General features: G+C 49.6%; 1 protein-coding gene across 2 annotated transcripts in view; it reads right to left on the bottom strand.

Annotated features, from left to right (window-relative positions):
* UBE4A (ubiquitination factor E4A) overlaps window positions 1-15,836 on the bottom strand; it is a 48,879-nt gene that overhangs the window by 17,565 nt on the left and 15,478 nt on the right. For both annotated transcript variants that reach the window (XR_004959198.1, XM_036257739.1), the window contains exons 4-15: window positions 15,270-15,382; window positions 14,026-14,178; window positions 12,790-12,949; window positions 12,348-12,550; window positions 11,729-11,920; window positions 10,537-10,870; window positions 9,194-9,314; window positions 6,792-7,096; window positions 5,455-5,587; window positions 3,452-3,639; window positions 1,078-1,178; window positions 854-967 (exon numbers count right to left, since the gene is read on the bottom strand). Coding sequence is in view for 1 of the 2 variants with exons in the window: in XM_036257739.1 (XP_036113632.1) it covers window positions 854-967; window positions 1,078-1,178; window positions 3,452-3,639; window positions 5,455-5,587; window positions 6,792-7,096; window positions 9,194-9,314; window positions 10,537-10,870; window positions 11,729-11,920; window positions 12,348-12,550; window positions 12,790-12,949; window positions 14,026-14,178; window positions 15,270-15,382 (2,117 nt within the window). In the remaining variant the exon portion in view is untranslated. The remainder of the gene's footprint in view (window positions 1-853; window positions 968-1,077; window positions 1,179-3,451; window positions 3,640-5,454; window positions 5,588-6,791; window positions 7,097-9,193; window positions 9,315-10,536; window positions 10,871-11,728; window positions 11,921-12,347; window positions 12,551-12,789; window positions 12,950-14,025; window positions 14,179-15,269; window positions 15,383-15,836) is intronic.

Below are 15,836 nucleotides of genomic sequence, written 5' to 3'. Positions count from 1 at the left end.
GCGGCTGCAGAGCACGGCAAAGGCCCGCTACGGTGCTGAGGGGCGCCCGCTGGGCCATGCCCACCAGCACCGCTTCCACACGAGCAGCAGGCGGCTGCAGAGCACGGCAAAGGCCCGCTACGGTGCTGAGGGGCGCCCGCTGTGCACCTGCGCAACTCGTGTTCCCACAGCTGAGGCTCTGGACGGCCGTGGAGAGATGAAGAGGGTCGATGACCTGGTCTTTATAGGAAAAATATCCCAAACTAGTTTTTTTTCCAGCAGTGGTGTACAAATGAGAATCTTTTAGAAGAGAGGGGTAAGAATCATTGCCTTGTCCGGCCAATGTGGCTCGTGGCTGCTCATCAACCCTGCACCAAGAGGTCGCCGGTTTGATTCCCGGTCAGGGCACATGCCTAGGTCGTAGGCCTGATCCCCAGTAGGGGTGTGCAGGAGGCGGCCGATCAATGTTCTCTCCCATCGATGTTTCTATTTCTCTTTCCCTCTCCCTCTAAAATCAATAAAGGAAAAAAAATCATCATTGCCCTATGAGCCACTTTACTGATATGTTGGGCTGGAAAGGCTGGAAATGAGCCACCGAATGGACGCACGATCCTGGTCCCTTGCGCAGTTCTGGCCTAATCAGTCTGCTGCGGTCCCGCCTCTGCCAAAGCACCTCCTCGCCTGAGGCTTCCCTGAGCCTTGGTCTCGGCTCTGATGGACAGCACTTCTCAAGCCTGTGTGGCGAGGCGGCAGCACACGACCACTGCAGGTCTGGGGCCTCAGGCTGCTCTATTGTGACTAAAGGGTCAAGAGTATGTGCTGGTCATGATTTGATGGCATAGGAACAGCAAATCTGTTTTGTTTTGTTTTTTACCTGTATGGCTTCATCCAGAAGGAAGATGGCATCGTTCATTAGCAGGTTTAGAAAGCGGAGAAAAAGTGGGGGATTCATGGCTTCTAAATTCTTAGAGGCATAGTCAGCCAAATCCTGTAAGTCCCAGGCCAGAGAAAACTGTTTAGTACTGAACCACAGCTCACTGGGCGTATCTGAAGCAAAACTCAGACTACTCAGTTTGGTTTCACCGAAAAGCCTCTCACCTTGATGCTCTCTCGATAGGCATCTGTCCCCCACATGTACCTTAGAATGGGGTACATGGGACGGCGGTAATTAAACTTCTGTTCAAACTGATGGGGGTCTCCTGGAGTAAGGGAAGAGCAGAAACACCAAACCAACAGCAAAGATGGCCCATTAGAGACAGAGCAGGGCTCCCGCCCACGCGGAGCCACTTCCCTTTATTCTGAACATGTCAAGGGCACTGAGTCTATAAAGGTCTAGCGCTGCGGCCAGGTGTTTGGTCGTGTCCTTCCCGACAGAACAGGGAAGGACCAGGCCGGACAAGAAAGCCAAGGGACAAATGTTTCTACCCCAAACGGACAGCACTTGTCAGACTCTGAACAGGCCTCTGGGCTGCACAGTGTCAGGGACAGCTAGTGGACGGGAAAGGAACTGTCCCCATTCTTCACAGTGACGTGCCAGTGTGCTGCCAGCTGGTCGTCGGTCACTCTGGACAGTCAGGCCGGGAGCTAAATGTCTGAGGCCTGCATTGCTTTGACGCACCCAAGGTCCCGGGGAGCACCGCAGGCTGGGTTGTATGACGACAAGCATGGGCTGTGGAGTCGGAAGACCGAGGGCTCCTCCTGCTCCACGTGATGCGTCTCCTTACCTTGCCAACTCCCACTCCCTCAGAGGGAGACAGGAGTTATAATACATCCTCCATGACCACCAGAGGGCTGTAATGGTCTTATAACGACATGACTGCAGCAACTTATTGGTCAACTTCTCATGTATCATGAAGATTTACACGTACTATCTCTCATCACTTCAACCCATTTAACAGATGAGGAAACCAAGGCTCAGGTGAGCAAGTGACAAAGTCAAACTACAAATATGGAAAGGCAGTCAATAAACTGTTAATGTCTCTCTATAAAGAATCGTCTAACAACTATGCTGTACACCTGAAACTAATGCAAAATAATATTGAATGTAAACTGTAATTGAAAAATAAAATTGAAAAATAAAATTTATCACTGGCTAGTGGGACATCTCCTTTGAAAGGAGTCTAGCCCTGGTTGGTATGACACGGTTGGAGCGCCGTCCCATACACCGAAAAGTCTTGGATTCGATCCCTAGTCAGAGCACATACCTAGGTTGTGGGTTCAGTCCCTGGTTCAGGTACGTGCAAGAGGCAACCAATTGAAGTTTCTCTCTCACATCAGTGTTTCTTTTTCTCCCTCTCTCTGAAATAAAAAAATCTATCTTCAGGTGAAGATTAAAAAAATAATACAAATTAAAAGGGTCTTAAATAACTGCTTAACATCCTGTTTACTGGTTGAGATGGAGAACTGTTTACTCAAACATAGCATCTCAGGGTTAGATCACAAAAGGCCAAGAAAGAAAGGGAATTTTTTTTTTTTTTAGTTAATCCTCACCTGAGGATATTTTTCCATTGATTTTTTTAGAGAGAGTGGAAGGGAGGGAGCAGAGGGGAGAGAGAGAGAGAAACACTGATGTAAGACATATTGATTGGTAGCCTCCCACATGGCCCCAAGGGCCAGGGATTGAACTTGCAACCCCGGAACGTGCTCTTGACTGGGAATTGAACCCAAGACCCTTTGGTTCTTGGGTTGCTGCTGTAACTGCTGAGCCAAACTGGCCAGGGCACCTGCTGTTATTCTTAGTTGAACTAGACTGTTAGAGTTAGACAGTCGGGATAAAAGATTATCTCGACCAGCATACTGTCTCATTATCCACTATTCTGCAATTTTGAGGCAAAGAAAATAAGGACTCAGGTTTTTCTTGTGTTTTTTCTTTATCCTCACCCGAGGACACTTTTGCATTTACCTTCAGACAGAGCAGGAGGGAGAGAGGGGGGAAGAGAGAGAGAAACATAGACGTGAGAGAGATCCATTGAGTGGTCGCCACCCACACAATCCCAACCGGGGCCAGGGACAAACTGCAACTGATGTACCCTTAGCGGGAACTGAACCCAGGACTCTCTGGTCTGTGGGCCGATGCTCTAACCGCTGAGCCAAACTGGCCAGGGCAAGACTCAGGTTTTAATTGGACAACCTAATCTGCTTGAGTATGATTTGATCAAGCAATACAATAAAGTTGATAAGAGTATGTGGGGTTTTTTTAGGTCAGGCGACACAGACCTGAGTCGACCACTTAGCTGTAGGACAAACCATCTCATCTTTTTGAGGATCCATGTCCTTGTATGTAAAATGACGACAGTAAGTAAAACTTTCCAGGTGACAAGCTAATGAGACAATGTGAACACAAGCACTTAGCACCAAGGTGGCACAGGGTAGGAATCCAACACATGACGGCCGATGACATCTTTCTGAGGTCGGAGCCTGGACCAGCTGTGTCACTGCCATGGACCAGCTCTGCAGCCCTGCACTGCTTTACCTGTGAACTCAATGTCCACGAACACCTTGATCAGAGCCTCTGCCAGGCGTGGTGCATACGGATAGCTGCAGAACACACGCTTCCGGTGGAACACGCTGGATACCAGAGGACTCGGGGTCTGATCCAGGTGGGGCATCACTGCTTCCAACACCTCGGCCAGTTTGGCCCTCAGGTGGGGATTCTTCATCCTGCAAACGGCAGAAAGCAAACTGAGCTGGTAGACTTGTTTTCTTTCAATATTTTCTTTTCTTTATTTGATGGTGACAATAAAGACTACAGTTTAGTGCTTGACCCTGAAGCTAACGGTGACCCTTCCATCCAGGCAGAGTAACTGAAGACAGACACGAATCTGTAAAGAAGCCCGGGACACGGGCGTGAGCCTGGCCGCTGCAAGCTGGGACGCACTCCTGTACTGCCGGGCGGCCAGCCAGAACCACCGCCTGCTTTCCTTGGACTGGGCCGCAGCGTCTTTTCTGATCATCTTGTCAACAGTTGCATGCCACTGTGTCTGCTCCAATAGAAAAAAAGCAGCCCATAATAAAATCACATTTTCCAGAAGTATACGTGATATTCAGAACCATTGACTGCTTTTCCTCTGTCTTGTCCTTCATTGTGTAGGAGCTCCCGTCTTCTGTTTCTTTTATGCCAGATAAGGGCAGTTTGAAAACTATTTCATCATCTTCATCATCATTTATCTCAGCCACTTCAGATTTTCATTTCTCCAAAAATACTGGTGTACACATGGGTACAGGGCTACCCAGTCTCTCAGGAGTGCTGGGAGCAACAGGAACCTTTTTCCCTTAGGTACAGTGGCTTGGCCAGGCCGACAAGGACACGTGCCGAAAGCGTCCGAGCCAAGGAGTCAAATCGGCATGGCTCTTCTCTCCCCGGGGCCGAAACGTCCCGGACCAGCCAGCACTGCGGCGAGCAAAACTGCACCTGCGGTGTGAGGTCGGTCAGTTTCTGGGGATGATGCAGGGTTACCATCCAACTTTTGAGGTCACAGCTTACCGACTGCGAGGGTGAGCACTTAGGTTTGCGTTCAGGATCTGGCCATTCTGTGTACTTCTCTGTGACAATGCATTCTTTACTGCTCGCCATTTCCGGACTGCCTCCTCTGGGATGAACGTGCCCTTCCGAGCTTTCTGAGAGCAGGGGGGGACAACGACCCCACGCCACTCACAGCGCCACGCGTGCCTGGCAAAGTGCTGACTTGTGTCTTCTCAGTAGATCTGCTCAGTTAGGGGGAGGACTGGCCTTTTCCTACTTCTCGTGACATGGCTTCAGGGACGGTGGACCATTCTCTCCTCTGTGTAGCGAATCTTCATTTAAGTACACAGTGTTTGTTTCCTTTGGCCTAGGCACCAGGAACATCAGAGAAGCATCTCTGTAGGTTAGTGAGCATCTTTGGGAAAGAGAACTAGAAGCTATGAACGAGGAAGACTTGAAATCAGAAAGCGTTCACCTAAGTTTACTGCTCATCCAACTTGGGATTTCAAGAGCAAACTGTATCATGTGATTACTGAAAGGTCACTGGCACCTGGCTGGCACTGGTAAGGGTTCTGCACTAACCAGGGGCGAGCAGCAGAGCTCCTATCAGGCGCCTTATGTGCAAATTCAAATTCTCTGTGGGCAAAGTCCTCTGCCCCTCAAGAGTGGGGCTTTTTGGCTACCCATAAAGATGGGTCAGGTGACCGATTAATGCTAAACAACTTCCGAAGGCAGCGCTGAGTCAGCCTGCTCACTGCTCGGCTAGAGACCTTCCGAAGACAGCGCTGAGTCAGCCTGCTCGCTGCTCGGCTAGAGGCCTTCCGAAGGCAGCGCTGAGTCAGCCTGCTCACTGCTCGGCTAGAGGCCTTCCGAAGGCAGCGCTGAGTCAGCCTGCTCGCTGCTCGGCTAGAGGCCTTCCGAAGGCAGCGCTGAGTCAGCCTGCTCGCTGCTCGGCTAGAGGCCTTCCGAGGTTCTGCAGCTCTGAGCAGTGCGGCTGAGCTTCCATCGTTTACCTTTCTACGCTTCCAGTGAAGACGGTGATGAAGTGAAGGACATGTTCCAGGGAGTCTGCTGATGTCTCTAGGATGTCATCAGCAAAGCGGCGGAGAAAGATGAGGAAATCACCCAGGTTATCTGCAAAAAATTCTGGAAAAAAAATTTTTTTTCCCCATTGGAACTGAGCAGACGTCTGACTCCATACACACAAGCTCTACACTGCACTTAAGGAAGGCTAACAAAACCACGTCTTGTAGTCCCTAGGAATGGTGGCAAGCTAGGAAATGCAGAATCTCCTGAAATGTGTTCATTCTTATTTTTATCCAAGTAAGTATGAGAGCAGCAGAGACACAAGACTACTGTCAGCACACGCCGGTGCCGTAAGAAAGTATGCTGACTTTCGACACTCACGGCCAACTGTGCATCGAACAACCCCTCAGATGTGTGAAGAACCTTGAATGAAGTTCACTAGGTGGCTGTGGTCCCCCATCTCCAGGACGGTCTCACCTCCTAGTACTCATGCCCTTGGTTGTCACACCCCACACTCTCCCAGGGTAGGAGGTACACCCTGAGGCACACACAGGTGATGGCATGTCACGTCCATGATGACGCTATAAAAGCCAACAGCTTCCACTTGGTCGCTTGCTCTGGGGGAAGCCAGCTGCGGCAGCAGGAGCAGTACTAAGGAGAGGCCTGTGTGGCCCAGACAAGAGGCCAGCAAGCACCAGAGGTCTGCCAACAACCACATGACTACGTCTGTGAGCAGCCCCTTCAGCCCCTTCAGATCCTGTGGCCGTGGTTGACAGCTTGGCTAAAACCTCATGCGACCCCGGGTCAGAACCATGCAGCTAAGCTGCCCCTGGATTCCTGACACACAGAACTGTGTGGAATGACGTCTGCTGTCTTAAAGTCTCCATGTTTCGGGGTAACTCGTTACTCTGCAATAGATGAACACTGCAGTGATCAAGAACATACGATGGATAATGCCGGTCAACCGCTCACGTCATACTCACACATACAACCTGCTTCCTCAGTTAACCAACAGGAGGACCCCCTAAAGCACAGCACAGGAGAGCCGGACAAATCTTCAAGCCAAACTACTGAAGATGGAGACCAAGAGCAATGAGAGCCTGACTGCCTCGGTGCTTGGGCTTTTCTGACACGCGCGCAGTGAGGACACAGGCTGAGGACAGGCTGGCAGCTCCCCCGTCCCCGGTGGACAGTCTCTGCAAGTCGAGGAATTTGCCCAGAGACAGTGCAAGGATAACTGAAGGGCATTCTGAGGACTGACCCGCCGAGGGACAGTTAAGCCCAGACGGCTACAAACAGGAGGTCCCAGGGAAAGCCTGCTTACCCGGCACGTAAGCCAAGGAGCTGCAGCTGTCTGGCAGAGGGAACGTCAGCTCGGCCAGCTGGGAGCCCTCGTTGCCGATGGCCAGCTGAACCAGGAGGACAGCCATGGACACCTGCAGGTTCAGGCAGTTCTGGAGCATCTGGGGCTCAGTCATGGCAGTCTTGGTGGAAAGATAGATGGTCATGAGTCGTTCGAACTGCTCACGCAGGTTGTCAGCAGCAGGGCTGGAGCTCTGCTGAGCATCCCGCCAGGCGACCTGCAGCCGGTGCAGATTCTGGTTGATTTTTACCATCTGATCATGCAACCTGCCCCCAAGAAAGCAGGAGAGACTGGGTCAGGGGGCTCATACAGGCACAGTCACATACAGACCACTCCAGAAATGAAAATCCTCATCTACTTATTCCGGTATCTCTTTGAGGGTGCAGGGAGCTGCTGCTGTGATGACACAGAAGGCACCCACGACCTTGCTGACAGGCAGGGGCAGAGCACTGGGGAAATGTCACTGAGCATTCAGCAGGACTGACGCAATTACAGTCCTTAGCAGCTTCCGAAGAACAGCAGCTGGTTCAGCAGGGCGTGGACTGGGCTGTTGTTTGTTTATTTACTTATTTTTAATCCTCACCCAAGGATAGTTTTCTATTTATCTTTAGATAGAGTGGGAGAGAGAAACATCGAGACGAGAGGGACACATGGACTGGTTGCCCCCCGCATGACCCGGACCAGGGCTGGGGCCGAACCACAACAGAGGTACGTGCCCTTGACCGGAATCCAACCCGCGACCCTTTGATGCATGGGCCAACACTGCCACTGAGTCACACTGGCCAGGGTGACGGGCTGTTATCTCAAATAGAAGCCCAGCAGGAGAGTGACCGCACGGGAGCAAGGACTGTACTTAGGCGTGGCTGGGAGACGCGGAGCTGGGGAGGAGGCATCCGCCGCCGCCGGCCACGCGCAGGTGAGTGGCGTGACAGCAGCGCCCAGCCTCCGCTGCTCAGCAGCAGGTTCTCACGAGGGGTCAGCCAAACGCTCTCGAAGGAAAGGAGGCCCTAATGCAACGTGACGAAGTTTTCTCCATGCGCACAGTCTGAAGTCATCCTCTTCGGCCCGCAGATAACGCGTGGGGCAGGGGGCCTGTCTTGGGAAACTAGACGCCACGCATTTGTGTGTGTGAATCTAGGTGGCTGAACAGGTCGAACACATGCTGAATTGTTCCCTATTATCTCATTTAAGACGTCAATGACAGGGATAGGAAAACTCTCTAATAAAGATATACTTTCATTTAATTTTTTGAGAATTTTTTTTTAGTAGGTGTTAGCTCTTTGTTTAGTTGTTTTGTTTTGTTATGTGCACCTAGCAGGAACCGAACCCGGGACTCTCTGGTCCGCAGGCTGATGCTCCAACTGCTGAGCCAAACCGGCCAGGGCGAAATTTGCTGTTGTGAACAGTGCTCTGTCACTTTAAGTATCCGGAGAAGGCAGTGAACACCGCTGTCCTCGGTCCTCCTTTCCAGACTACACCTGTGAGCGAGTCACCAGCTGCTCTCCTTATTGATATGCGCAGTCACAGCAGCCGGACCAGAGGGGACACATCTCAGAGTGATTCCAGCCAGCAGAACCAGAACCACATCTCAGAGTGATTCCAGCCAGAACCAGAACCACATCTCAGAGTGATTCCGGCCAGAACCAGAACCACTGTGGAAAGTGACACGCTCCCGTCGAGTTTCCACCTTCTGGACCCCGTCTCTGAGACACGGCTCCTGTGCCCTGCTGCCCTTACTGGAACCTTACGGACACTCCTGCTTCTGCCTCTGCTCGGCGCAGCGGTGCTGCCCTGACCCTCCAGAGCAGTGAGGAATGGAAACTCAGGAGCAGAGAGTGAAGCATTAAACGACAATTCCAGGTCTACAGGTGATAAGAGGAAGATGGCGATTTTAACATGTGCACGTTTAGAGAGAATGCTAGTGTATCTTCAATTTTAAAAGTTTAATAGGTCAATAATTAAAAATCAATTCAAGCCCTGGCCAGCGTGGCTCAGTGGGTAGAGTGTCAGCTTGAGCACTAGAGGGCTATGGGTTCAGTCCCCGGCCCTGGCTGGGGTCTATGCGGGAAGCAACCAATTGCCGTGTTTCTCACATCAGTGTTTCTCTCTCCCTCCCTCACTCCCTTCTACTCTCTCTAAAAATCAATGGAAAAATATCCTTGGCTGAGGATTATAAATAAATAAATAAATGGAAGTTACTTGGACAAAGCCAATTCATGTAAACACAAATAAATGCATATAACGTCCCTTTCCTACTAGAACCAATGTGAGACTTCAGGAGAAAGTGAGGTTGTTAAGACTAACTTTGAACTTTCTGGTTCAAACACACTGAATGGTTCTTTCCCGATGACGTCGGGAGTTACCTGTGAAATCCCAAGTACAAGGCGTAGGCTGTCAGGACGAGGTTCTCGGTTACAAGGTTGTAGCTCTGGGGAAACTTGGGCTCCCGCACAGCTGGGATCAGACAGGTTTCTTTGTCCAAACCTCGAAGAAGTTAGAAGGAAGAGTGAACGGCCTCGGGGCCCCTAACTCCACTTCCACTTCGACACTGCTACCAGTGATTTCTCCTTTCGTTGTTTCTTAGTGGTATCTTCTTAAAAACAAATCTTTTCACATTACTACTCCTCTGTCTAAAAACATCTTGGTTTCTCAGTCTACAGAAATGCAGTCAAATTTTTTTAGCTCAATTATGAAATCACCAAATATTAAACGGAATGACCAATCACTAGATTTTTCAGGTGCCAGACAATGGATCATTGTATTTATTTTGTTCTGTATTTAAAGTTATTTGCTTTTGGACATGTACTACTTCTATAACTAGAAAAGTTATAAAACTCGGAAGAAATACGTACACCGAAATTAAGCTGATTCACTCTGAGTGGTAGAATTATGAATGACTTACTTTCTTTTCGCTTCTCTGTAATGTTCCAGTTTTCTCTAATCTGGCCCCAGTCTTCCGCCCCACAAACTCATTTCCTGCCATCCCCCACCCCCCCCCCCCGCCTTGCGCAGCCAGGGCCCTTCTCCCCACCCCTCAGTCAAGCCCTGCACACTCTGCACCTGTGTCTGCTGTTCCCTCTGCACAAAGGGCCTCTTTTGGCCTCTGCCTGCTGGGCCCACCTCGGCTCTCAGCTCAGCTGTGAAGACCTCCCGCTCTGTAGGGTGTCTCGCTCCTTCCTGTGCCCCACAGCTCGGCCCTACGCCTATTAGGATGACCCACCCGTTCACTTATCTGCCTCCTTCTGCATTTCTGAATTCATGAGGGACAGGGACTAGGCTTTATTCATTTTTAAAAGAAGTGATGAATGAATACCCAAGGCTGCCAAATTCAGAGGGAAGGTCTCACTGAAGTTCAACATCTAAAATCTACCCGTTATATATCTGAGAGTCTGTCCTTGGAACATCTGTACAGCTCTCTGCTGCCTCTTCTTTAAGAGGCACCTTTGTGAGAAAGGATAAGGATGTGAGGGCTTCCCTGTCATTCACACTAACACACACATGTGCACGCACACACTCATATGCGGACACACTCAAGCACACACACGTGTGCACATTCACACTCATGCAGACACACATGCAGACACTTGCGCGCTCACACTCACATGCACTTGCGCGCTCACACTCATGCACGCACGCACACTCACTTGCACACACACTTGCGCGCGCACACACACACAGAGTTTTGGGAAGCCCAGCACTCCCCTACCTCTCATGTGCACATTTTTAATTTTCCGTTCTTCATCATCCAGCTCCTTCAGAGCACAGTAGGTGGGATTGAAGGTGAGGAGCCGAGAGGATCTGGGTTTGCAAAAGGGCTGGCACAGCTTCAGGAGAGCAGCACCCAGGTTCAGAAAGAAGGCATCCGAGGCATACATTTGGAAGAAGATTTCTGGCATCTGATTGGCCCAGATCTTGGTGCGGCCTGCATTCGCATGCAAACAGTTTCCAAGCCAGGACAAGATACAGTGTTTGGTTTCTGGAGAGAGCTGGAGTAAGTTCTTCAGCATCTGGTAGATCTTTTCATGGAACTGAGCCATGAACTGTTTAACCAGAAAACATAACCACAGAACATTCCAGTTTCACAATCCTAATATTTGCTATTCCCAAAACTCAGCCATTGCAATTTCTAGAATATGCCAATCCTGATCGCCTTCCTAACTCTCCCTGGGCCTTATTCCCCAGTTCTAATTTAAAACATTGTCTGGGCCCTTAAGAGAGATTCCCTGATGAGCCGCCAAATTGCCCAGAGCATTTTCATAGCTTGAGAGAAGGGTGGGTGCCCTCTTTCTGCAAGGGGTCAAATGACAAATATTTCTGGCTCTGCATGCCACACGGTCTCTGTGCAGCTCCCCGCCGCTGCCGCTGTGGCAGGGAAGCAGGCACGAGCACACCTACACGAACGGGCGTGGCTGCGCTCCAGCGAGCTGTACAGAACAGGTGGCAGGCTTGAGAGAGCTGTGATCATGGGAGAGAGACACTGCCCCCAATTCAACCACTTACTGTTTCATGTTGGCCAGACTTCTATAATTTATGCTAAGAAGCCCAAACAGAGAGGACATAGGAAGGAAGGACAGGAAAAAAATTAGTTTACAGGCTGGAATTCAGGCAGATTTAGGAGCTTAAGGTGTAAGAGAGAGGGGTGGTGAGGAAAACAAGGGCTGAGAGGAAGCGGCTGTGCACAGGACAAATGGCAGCAGCTTATTCCCTGAAGCACACTAGGCTTCTCCCCGACTCGCAGCACACGCTCCCCAGAGGCGGCTGCTTCACGGCTGCAGCAGAAAGCCAGCCAGGTCGCCCTGCTTCCCCAGGAGGCTCCAGCAGCCTCATCCGCATCTGCTCCCCGAGGAAACCACTTGGTCTAGGATCAGAGGGCTGGGGTACACCGTAAACAGGTCCACCTGATGGATGTTGGCCTCTTGTACTTTGATCTCCTGGGGACTGGAACGGGATGGATTCAAGAAATAGCCATGATTCTCGACTACACCCGGAGTCTTTAACAAGCAGGAGATATTCAGGATCACCCCCAGCAAGGTCTTCTGGTACATCTGCCCGTCGCTGAGGTCCTTGGGCTGAATGTGTTCTACAAACACCTGGAAGAGAAGGTACATCTTACTTGTTTGTTTGTATGATGAGATGGATGTGATGGGATGAGCTGGCCTCAAAAAGTTAGGTCTACACAACAACATATCTTTTCTTTTACTCAACAGGTAATATTACTGTACCCTCAGGATAGGGAAGCACAAGTTATTAGATCTCCAGCTTATCAAAAACATTTTTTTTTTCTTTATTGATTTTTAAAGAGAGAGGAAGGGAGAGGGAGAGAGAAATAGAAACATCAATGAGAGAGAACACTGATTGGCGCTTCCGGCATGCCCCTCACTGGGGATCGGGCCCACAACCTGGGCATGTGCCCTGACCAGGAACCGAACCGGCGACCTTGGTGCAGGGTCGACACTCAGCCCCTGAGCCACCCCGGCCGGCCCAGCTCAACCCTCCCTCTGCCACCTGCAGGCTCACCGCTGCCATGTCCTTCTGTCGCGTGAAGTAGAGCAGGATGTCCAGATATGCGTACAGCAGCATCTGGCAGAGTTCTAGGTCCTTTATCCGGCCCAGTAAAACATCAAACACCGGGATCATGACTTCTGGAAATGTCCGAACTTCCTCGTCCAATACCAAGGCTTTAATGACCTCTTCCAGAAACTCAGTTACATCTTCAAAATCTGACAGAAGGCAAATGAGAGAAAAGAGGCCAAAGGGATTTTTATAGCCTTCATACCTGGCTCTTTACTTCCTGATACTTTTGATAATTACACTGACATTCAACCTCAAAGGTCAACGTGTGAACTCTGCCTTCATTTGCGCTGGAACCGCAGTGGTTCTGAGGCGTCCAGTGCCTTAGAGGAAGTTTATATTTGGAAATCAGAATGTAGGTGCTCCCAGCTGTAGCTTCTGTACTCACGGGCTCCTTGGATGGCTTCCAACATCAAATCTACCAGTTGCTCGTGGATGTTCTGGTCAACGTATATCTCTGGGGTGAGGAGCACGGTCCGCGTGTTGGACACGGTGAGGTCCCTGCACTGCACCGCGAAAGGCAGCAGGTTCTCCGGGACCTTGGTGATCTGCAGCCGCAGGAAGGAGACACGGAAGAGTCTAGTTCTATGACCTGGACTAAGGGTGTCCACAGCAGACAGGATGGAAAGGACACCATGTTCCAAAACAGTTTCACTCTCGCGTGGCTGCTCGCACATTCACAAGAGCCCATTCTTTGGTTTAAGGAATCACCCACTTGTTGGAAGTCCAATCCCGGAAGTGACCAAGCTTGGACTACTCTATTATTTGCACCTAGTGGAAATGAATTTATCAGACCTTTACTAAGGGTGTGATTTTTAAGAGGTGTGTAGAGAGTATAAGAGGGACTGGTTCACTGGGGAAAGGAGTGGATCCCAAGCCACAGAAAGATGGAAACTTTAGAAGATACACTAACAGAGCCTAATATCAGTACTGTATCTAGTTACAGATATACTATAAACGTTTGTCAGTAATATAAGCTGATAAAGACATGGATCCAACTCTTTGGCCTACATGTTAAAGTCATTCCCAAGAGGACAACACGGTACTCCGTGGGAATTATTATTATTATTATTTTTAAAATCCTCACCAGAGGATATTTTTTCATCCATCATCAGGTAGAGTGGGAGGGAGGGAGGGAGAAAGAGGGAGAGAGAAAGAAGGAGAGAAACATTGATGGGAGAGAGACACATCGACTGGTTGGCCTCCTGCATGACCCGACCAAGGCTAGGGGTGAACCACAACCGAGGTCCATGCCCTTGACCAGAACTGAACGTGAGACTCATTGGTCCAGGGGCCAACGCTCTAACTGCTGAGCCAAACCAGCCAGGGCAGAATTATTATTATTATTATTTTTAATTTTCACCAGAGGATATTTTCTCATTGATTTTTTTTAGATAGAGAGGGAGGGAGGGAGGGAGGGAGGGAGGGAGGGAGGGAGGGAGGGTGAAACATCAATATGACAGAGACACATCAATTGGTTGCCTCCCGCTCGACCTTGACGGGGCCCGGGGATCAAACCCACAGCTGAGGCACATATCCTTGACTGGGAATCGAATCTGCGAATCTTTGGTCAATGCTCTAACCGCTGAGCCAAACTGACCAGGGCGGGAGTTGTTATCATTACCTCTTCCTTGGCTCTTTGGAAGCAGGAATAAAGGTAACAAAAAATGTGCCTCTCCCCGGCATCTCGATCAGCAGAGAGGTTTAACGTTGTAGAAGAAGTCATGTTAATCAAGTGGTTGCCTGGATCTTGAAGTAATAAGCGAGCAAAGACAGCCTATCAAGAAAAAAAAATAAACAGAAATGCTCAGCCATCGCAAAGTTAACTGTGGTAGCTAAGGAATTCTGACACAGGTTATTGCGAGAATCACAGGCTGCAAAGGGAAAGTAGAACCCAGAGTCTTACTATCTTAGAAAGCATTGTGTGCACGACATAGTGTGCAGACGTAAACACATCCTACATCAAGCTCAGGAGTGCAGGATAGCCCTAGCACAGAGTAAGCATTGTGTACATGACATAGTGTGCAGCTGTAAACGCATCCTACATCAAGCTCAGGAGTGCAGTATAGCCCCTAGCACAGAGTAAGCACTGTGTGCAAGACATAGTGTGCAGATGTAAACGCATCCTACATCAAGCTCAGGAGTGCAGTGTAGCCCTAGCACACAGTAAGCATTGTGTGCACGACATAGTGTGCAGACATAAACGTATCCTACATCAAGCTCAGGAGTGCAGTGTAGCCCTAGCACACAGTAAGCACTGTGTACACGACATATGTGCTCAGGAGTGCAGTATAGCCCTAGCGCAGAGTAAGCATTGAAAGGTATTTGCTGAACGCAGAATCAGCGATTAAACTTTAATGTTAATGAGGCACCGATAAGGTGAAATGCTTGTTTTGATTTTGGAAAAGATATAAAGAAGAAAGAGATAAGATGACATTTCAATTGCTCTTTCTTTTTTTAACTTTTAAAAAATTAATTTTTAGAGAGAGAGGAAGAGAGGGGGAGAGAGAGATAGAAACATCAATGAAAGAGACCATCAACTGGCTACCTCCTCCCTGCCACCCTCCTGCATGCCCCCCACTGGGGATTTGGCTCACAACTGGGCATGTGCCCTGACCGGGAATTGAACCAGCGACCTCTTGGTGCATGGTTGACGCTCAAACACTGAGCCACACCGGCTGGGCCATTTTAACTGGCCTTAAAGAGTGGGTAGATTTGGACATCTGGCCCTGGTTGATAACATTCACAAGAGGAAGCCCACACACAGCGGGAGAGATGGAGGTAAGCAAAGCCACGCTGGAGGGAGGTGAGCAGAGCCCAGCGGCCTGGCTGATTGTGCTGAGGGCACACGAGGACCACGTGACTTACCTGCTCAATGTTGTTCATATCCAGCCAGTCCTGATCATCGAGGTCTACTGCCATTTCTTCCAAATACACACAGCGGCTGGGGATACCATTCCCACTTTTTAAGTTTGGGTCACCTGGGAAATGGTTTTAATCTGGTAGGTTAAGGATGACGCTTCTGCTTTGTACAGATAACCAATCTAGACAGAAGTTCGACTCAGGTAATATTAGAATGATCTTATAAAGCAGTACTGAAAGATTTAAACCCCCCCCCCCCCCAGTTAAAGAGCATGCATGTGCTTGTTAAAACCCAACACCATGACAGTTAAAGAGTAAGTTCCAGACATTCACACTAACTTGGGTTTAACTACAGGTAAGGCACGGAGGGAAAACACTGTCTCATATCTCCTGGGGCTTCCGTCTAAATGCTGAGGTCACCTCTGAGAAGAAAATGGATTCATTCCCATGTCCTCTTAAGTAAAGGCAAGTAGCTATACAGCCCAGTCAATATCAAACGGGAATGAAAGTTCCATCTGTGTCTAAACACTGATTTTAGGTTACATCAGAGCTCCATGAAATCTAAGCTGTGTT

Source organism: Molossus molossus, unplaced genomic scaffold (genome assembly GCF_014108415.1).
Source record: "Molossus molossus isolate mMolMol1 unplaced genomic scaffold, mMolMol1.p scaffold_m16_p_13, whole genome shotgun sequence".
Taxonomy (NCBI): Eukaryota; Metazoa; Chordata; class Mammalia; order Chiroptera; family Molossidae; genus Molossus; species Molossus molossus.
The sequence above is the reverse complement of the archived record's forward strand: the minus strand, read 5'-3'. Positions and strand labels throughout refer to the sequence as shown.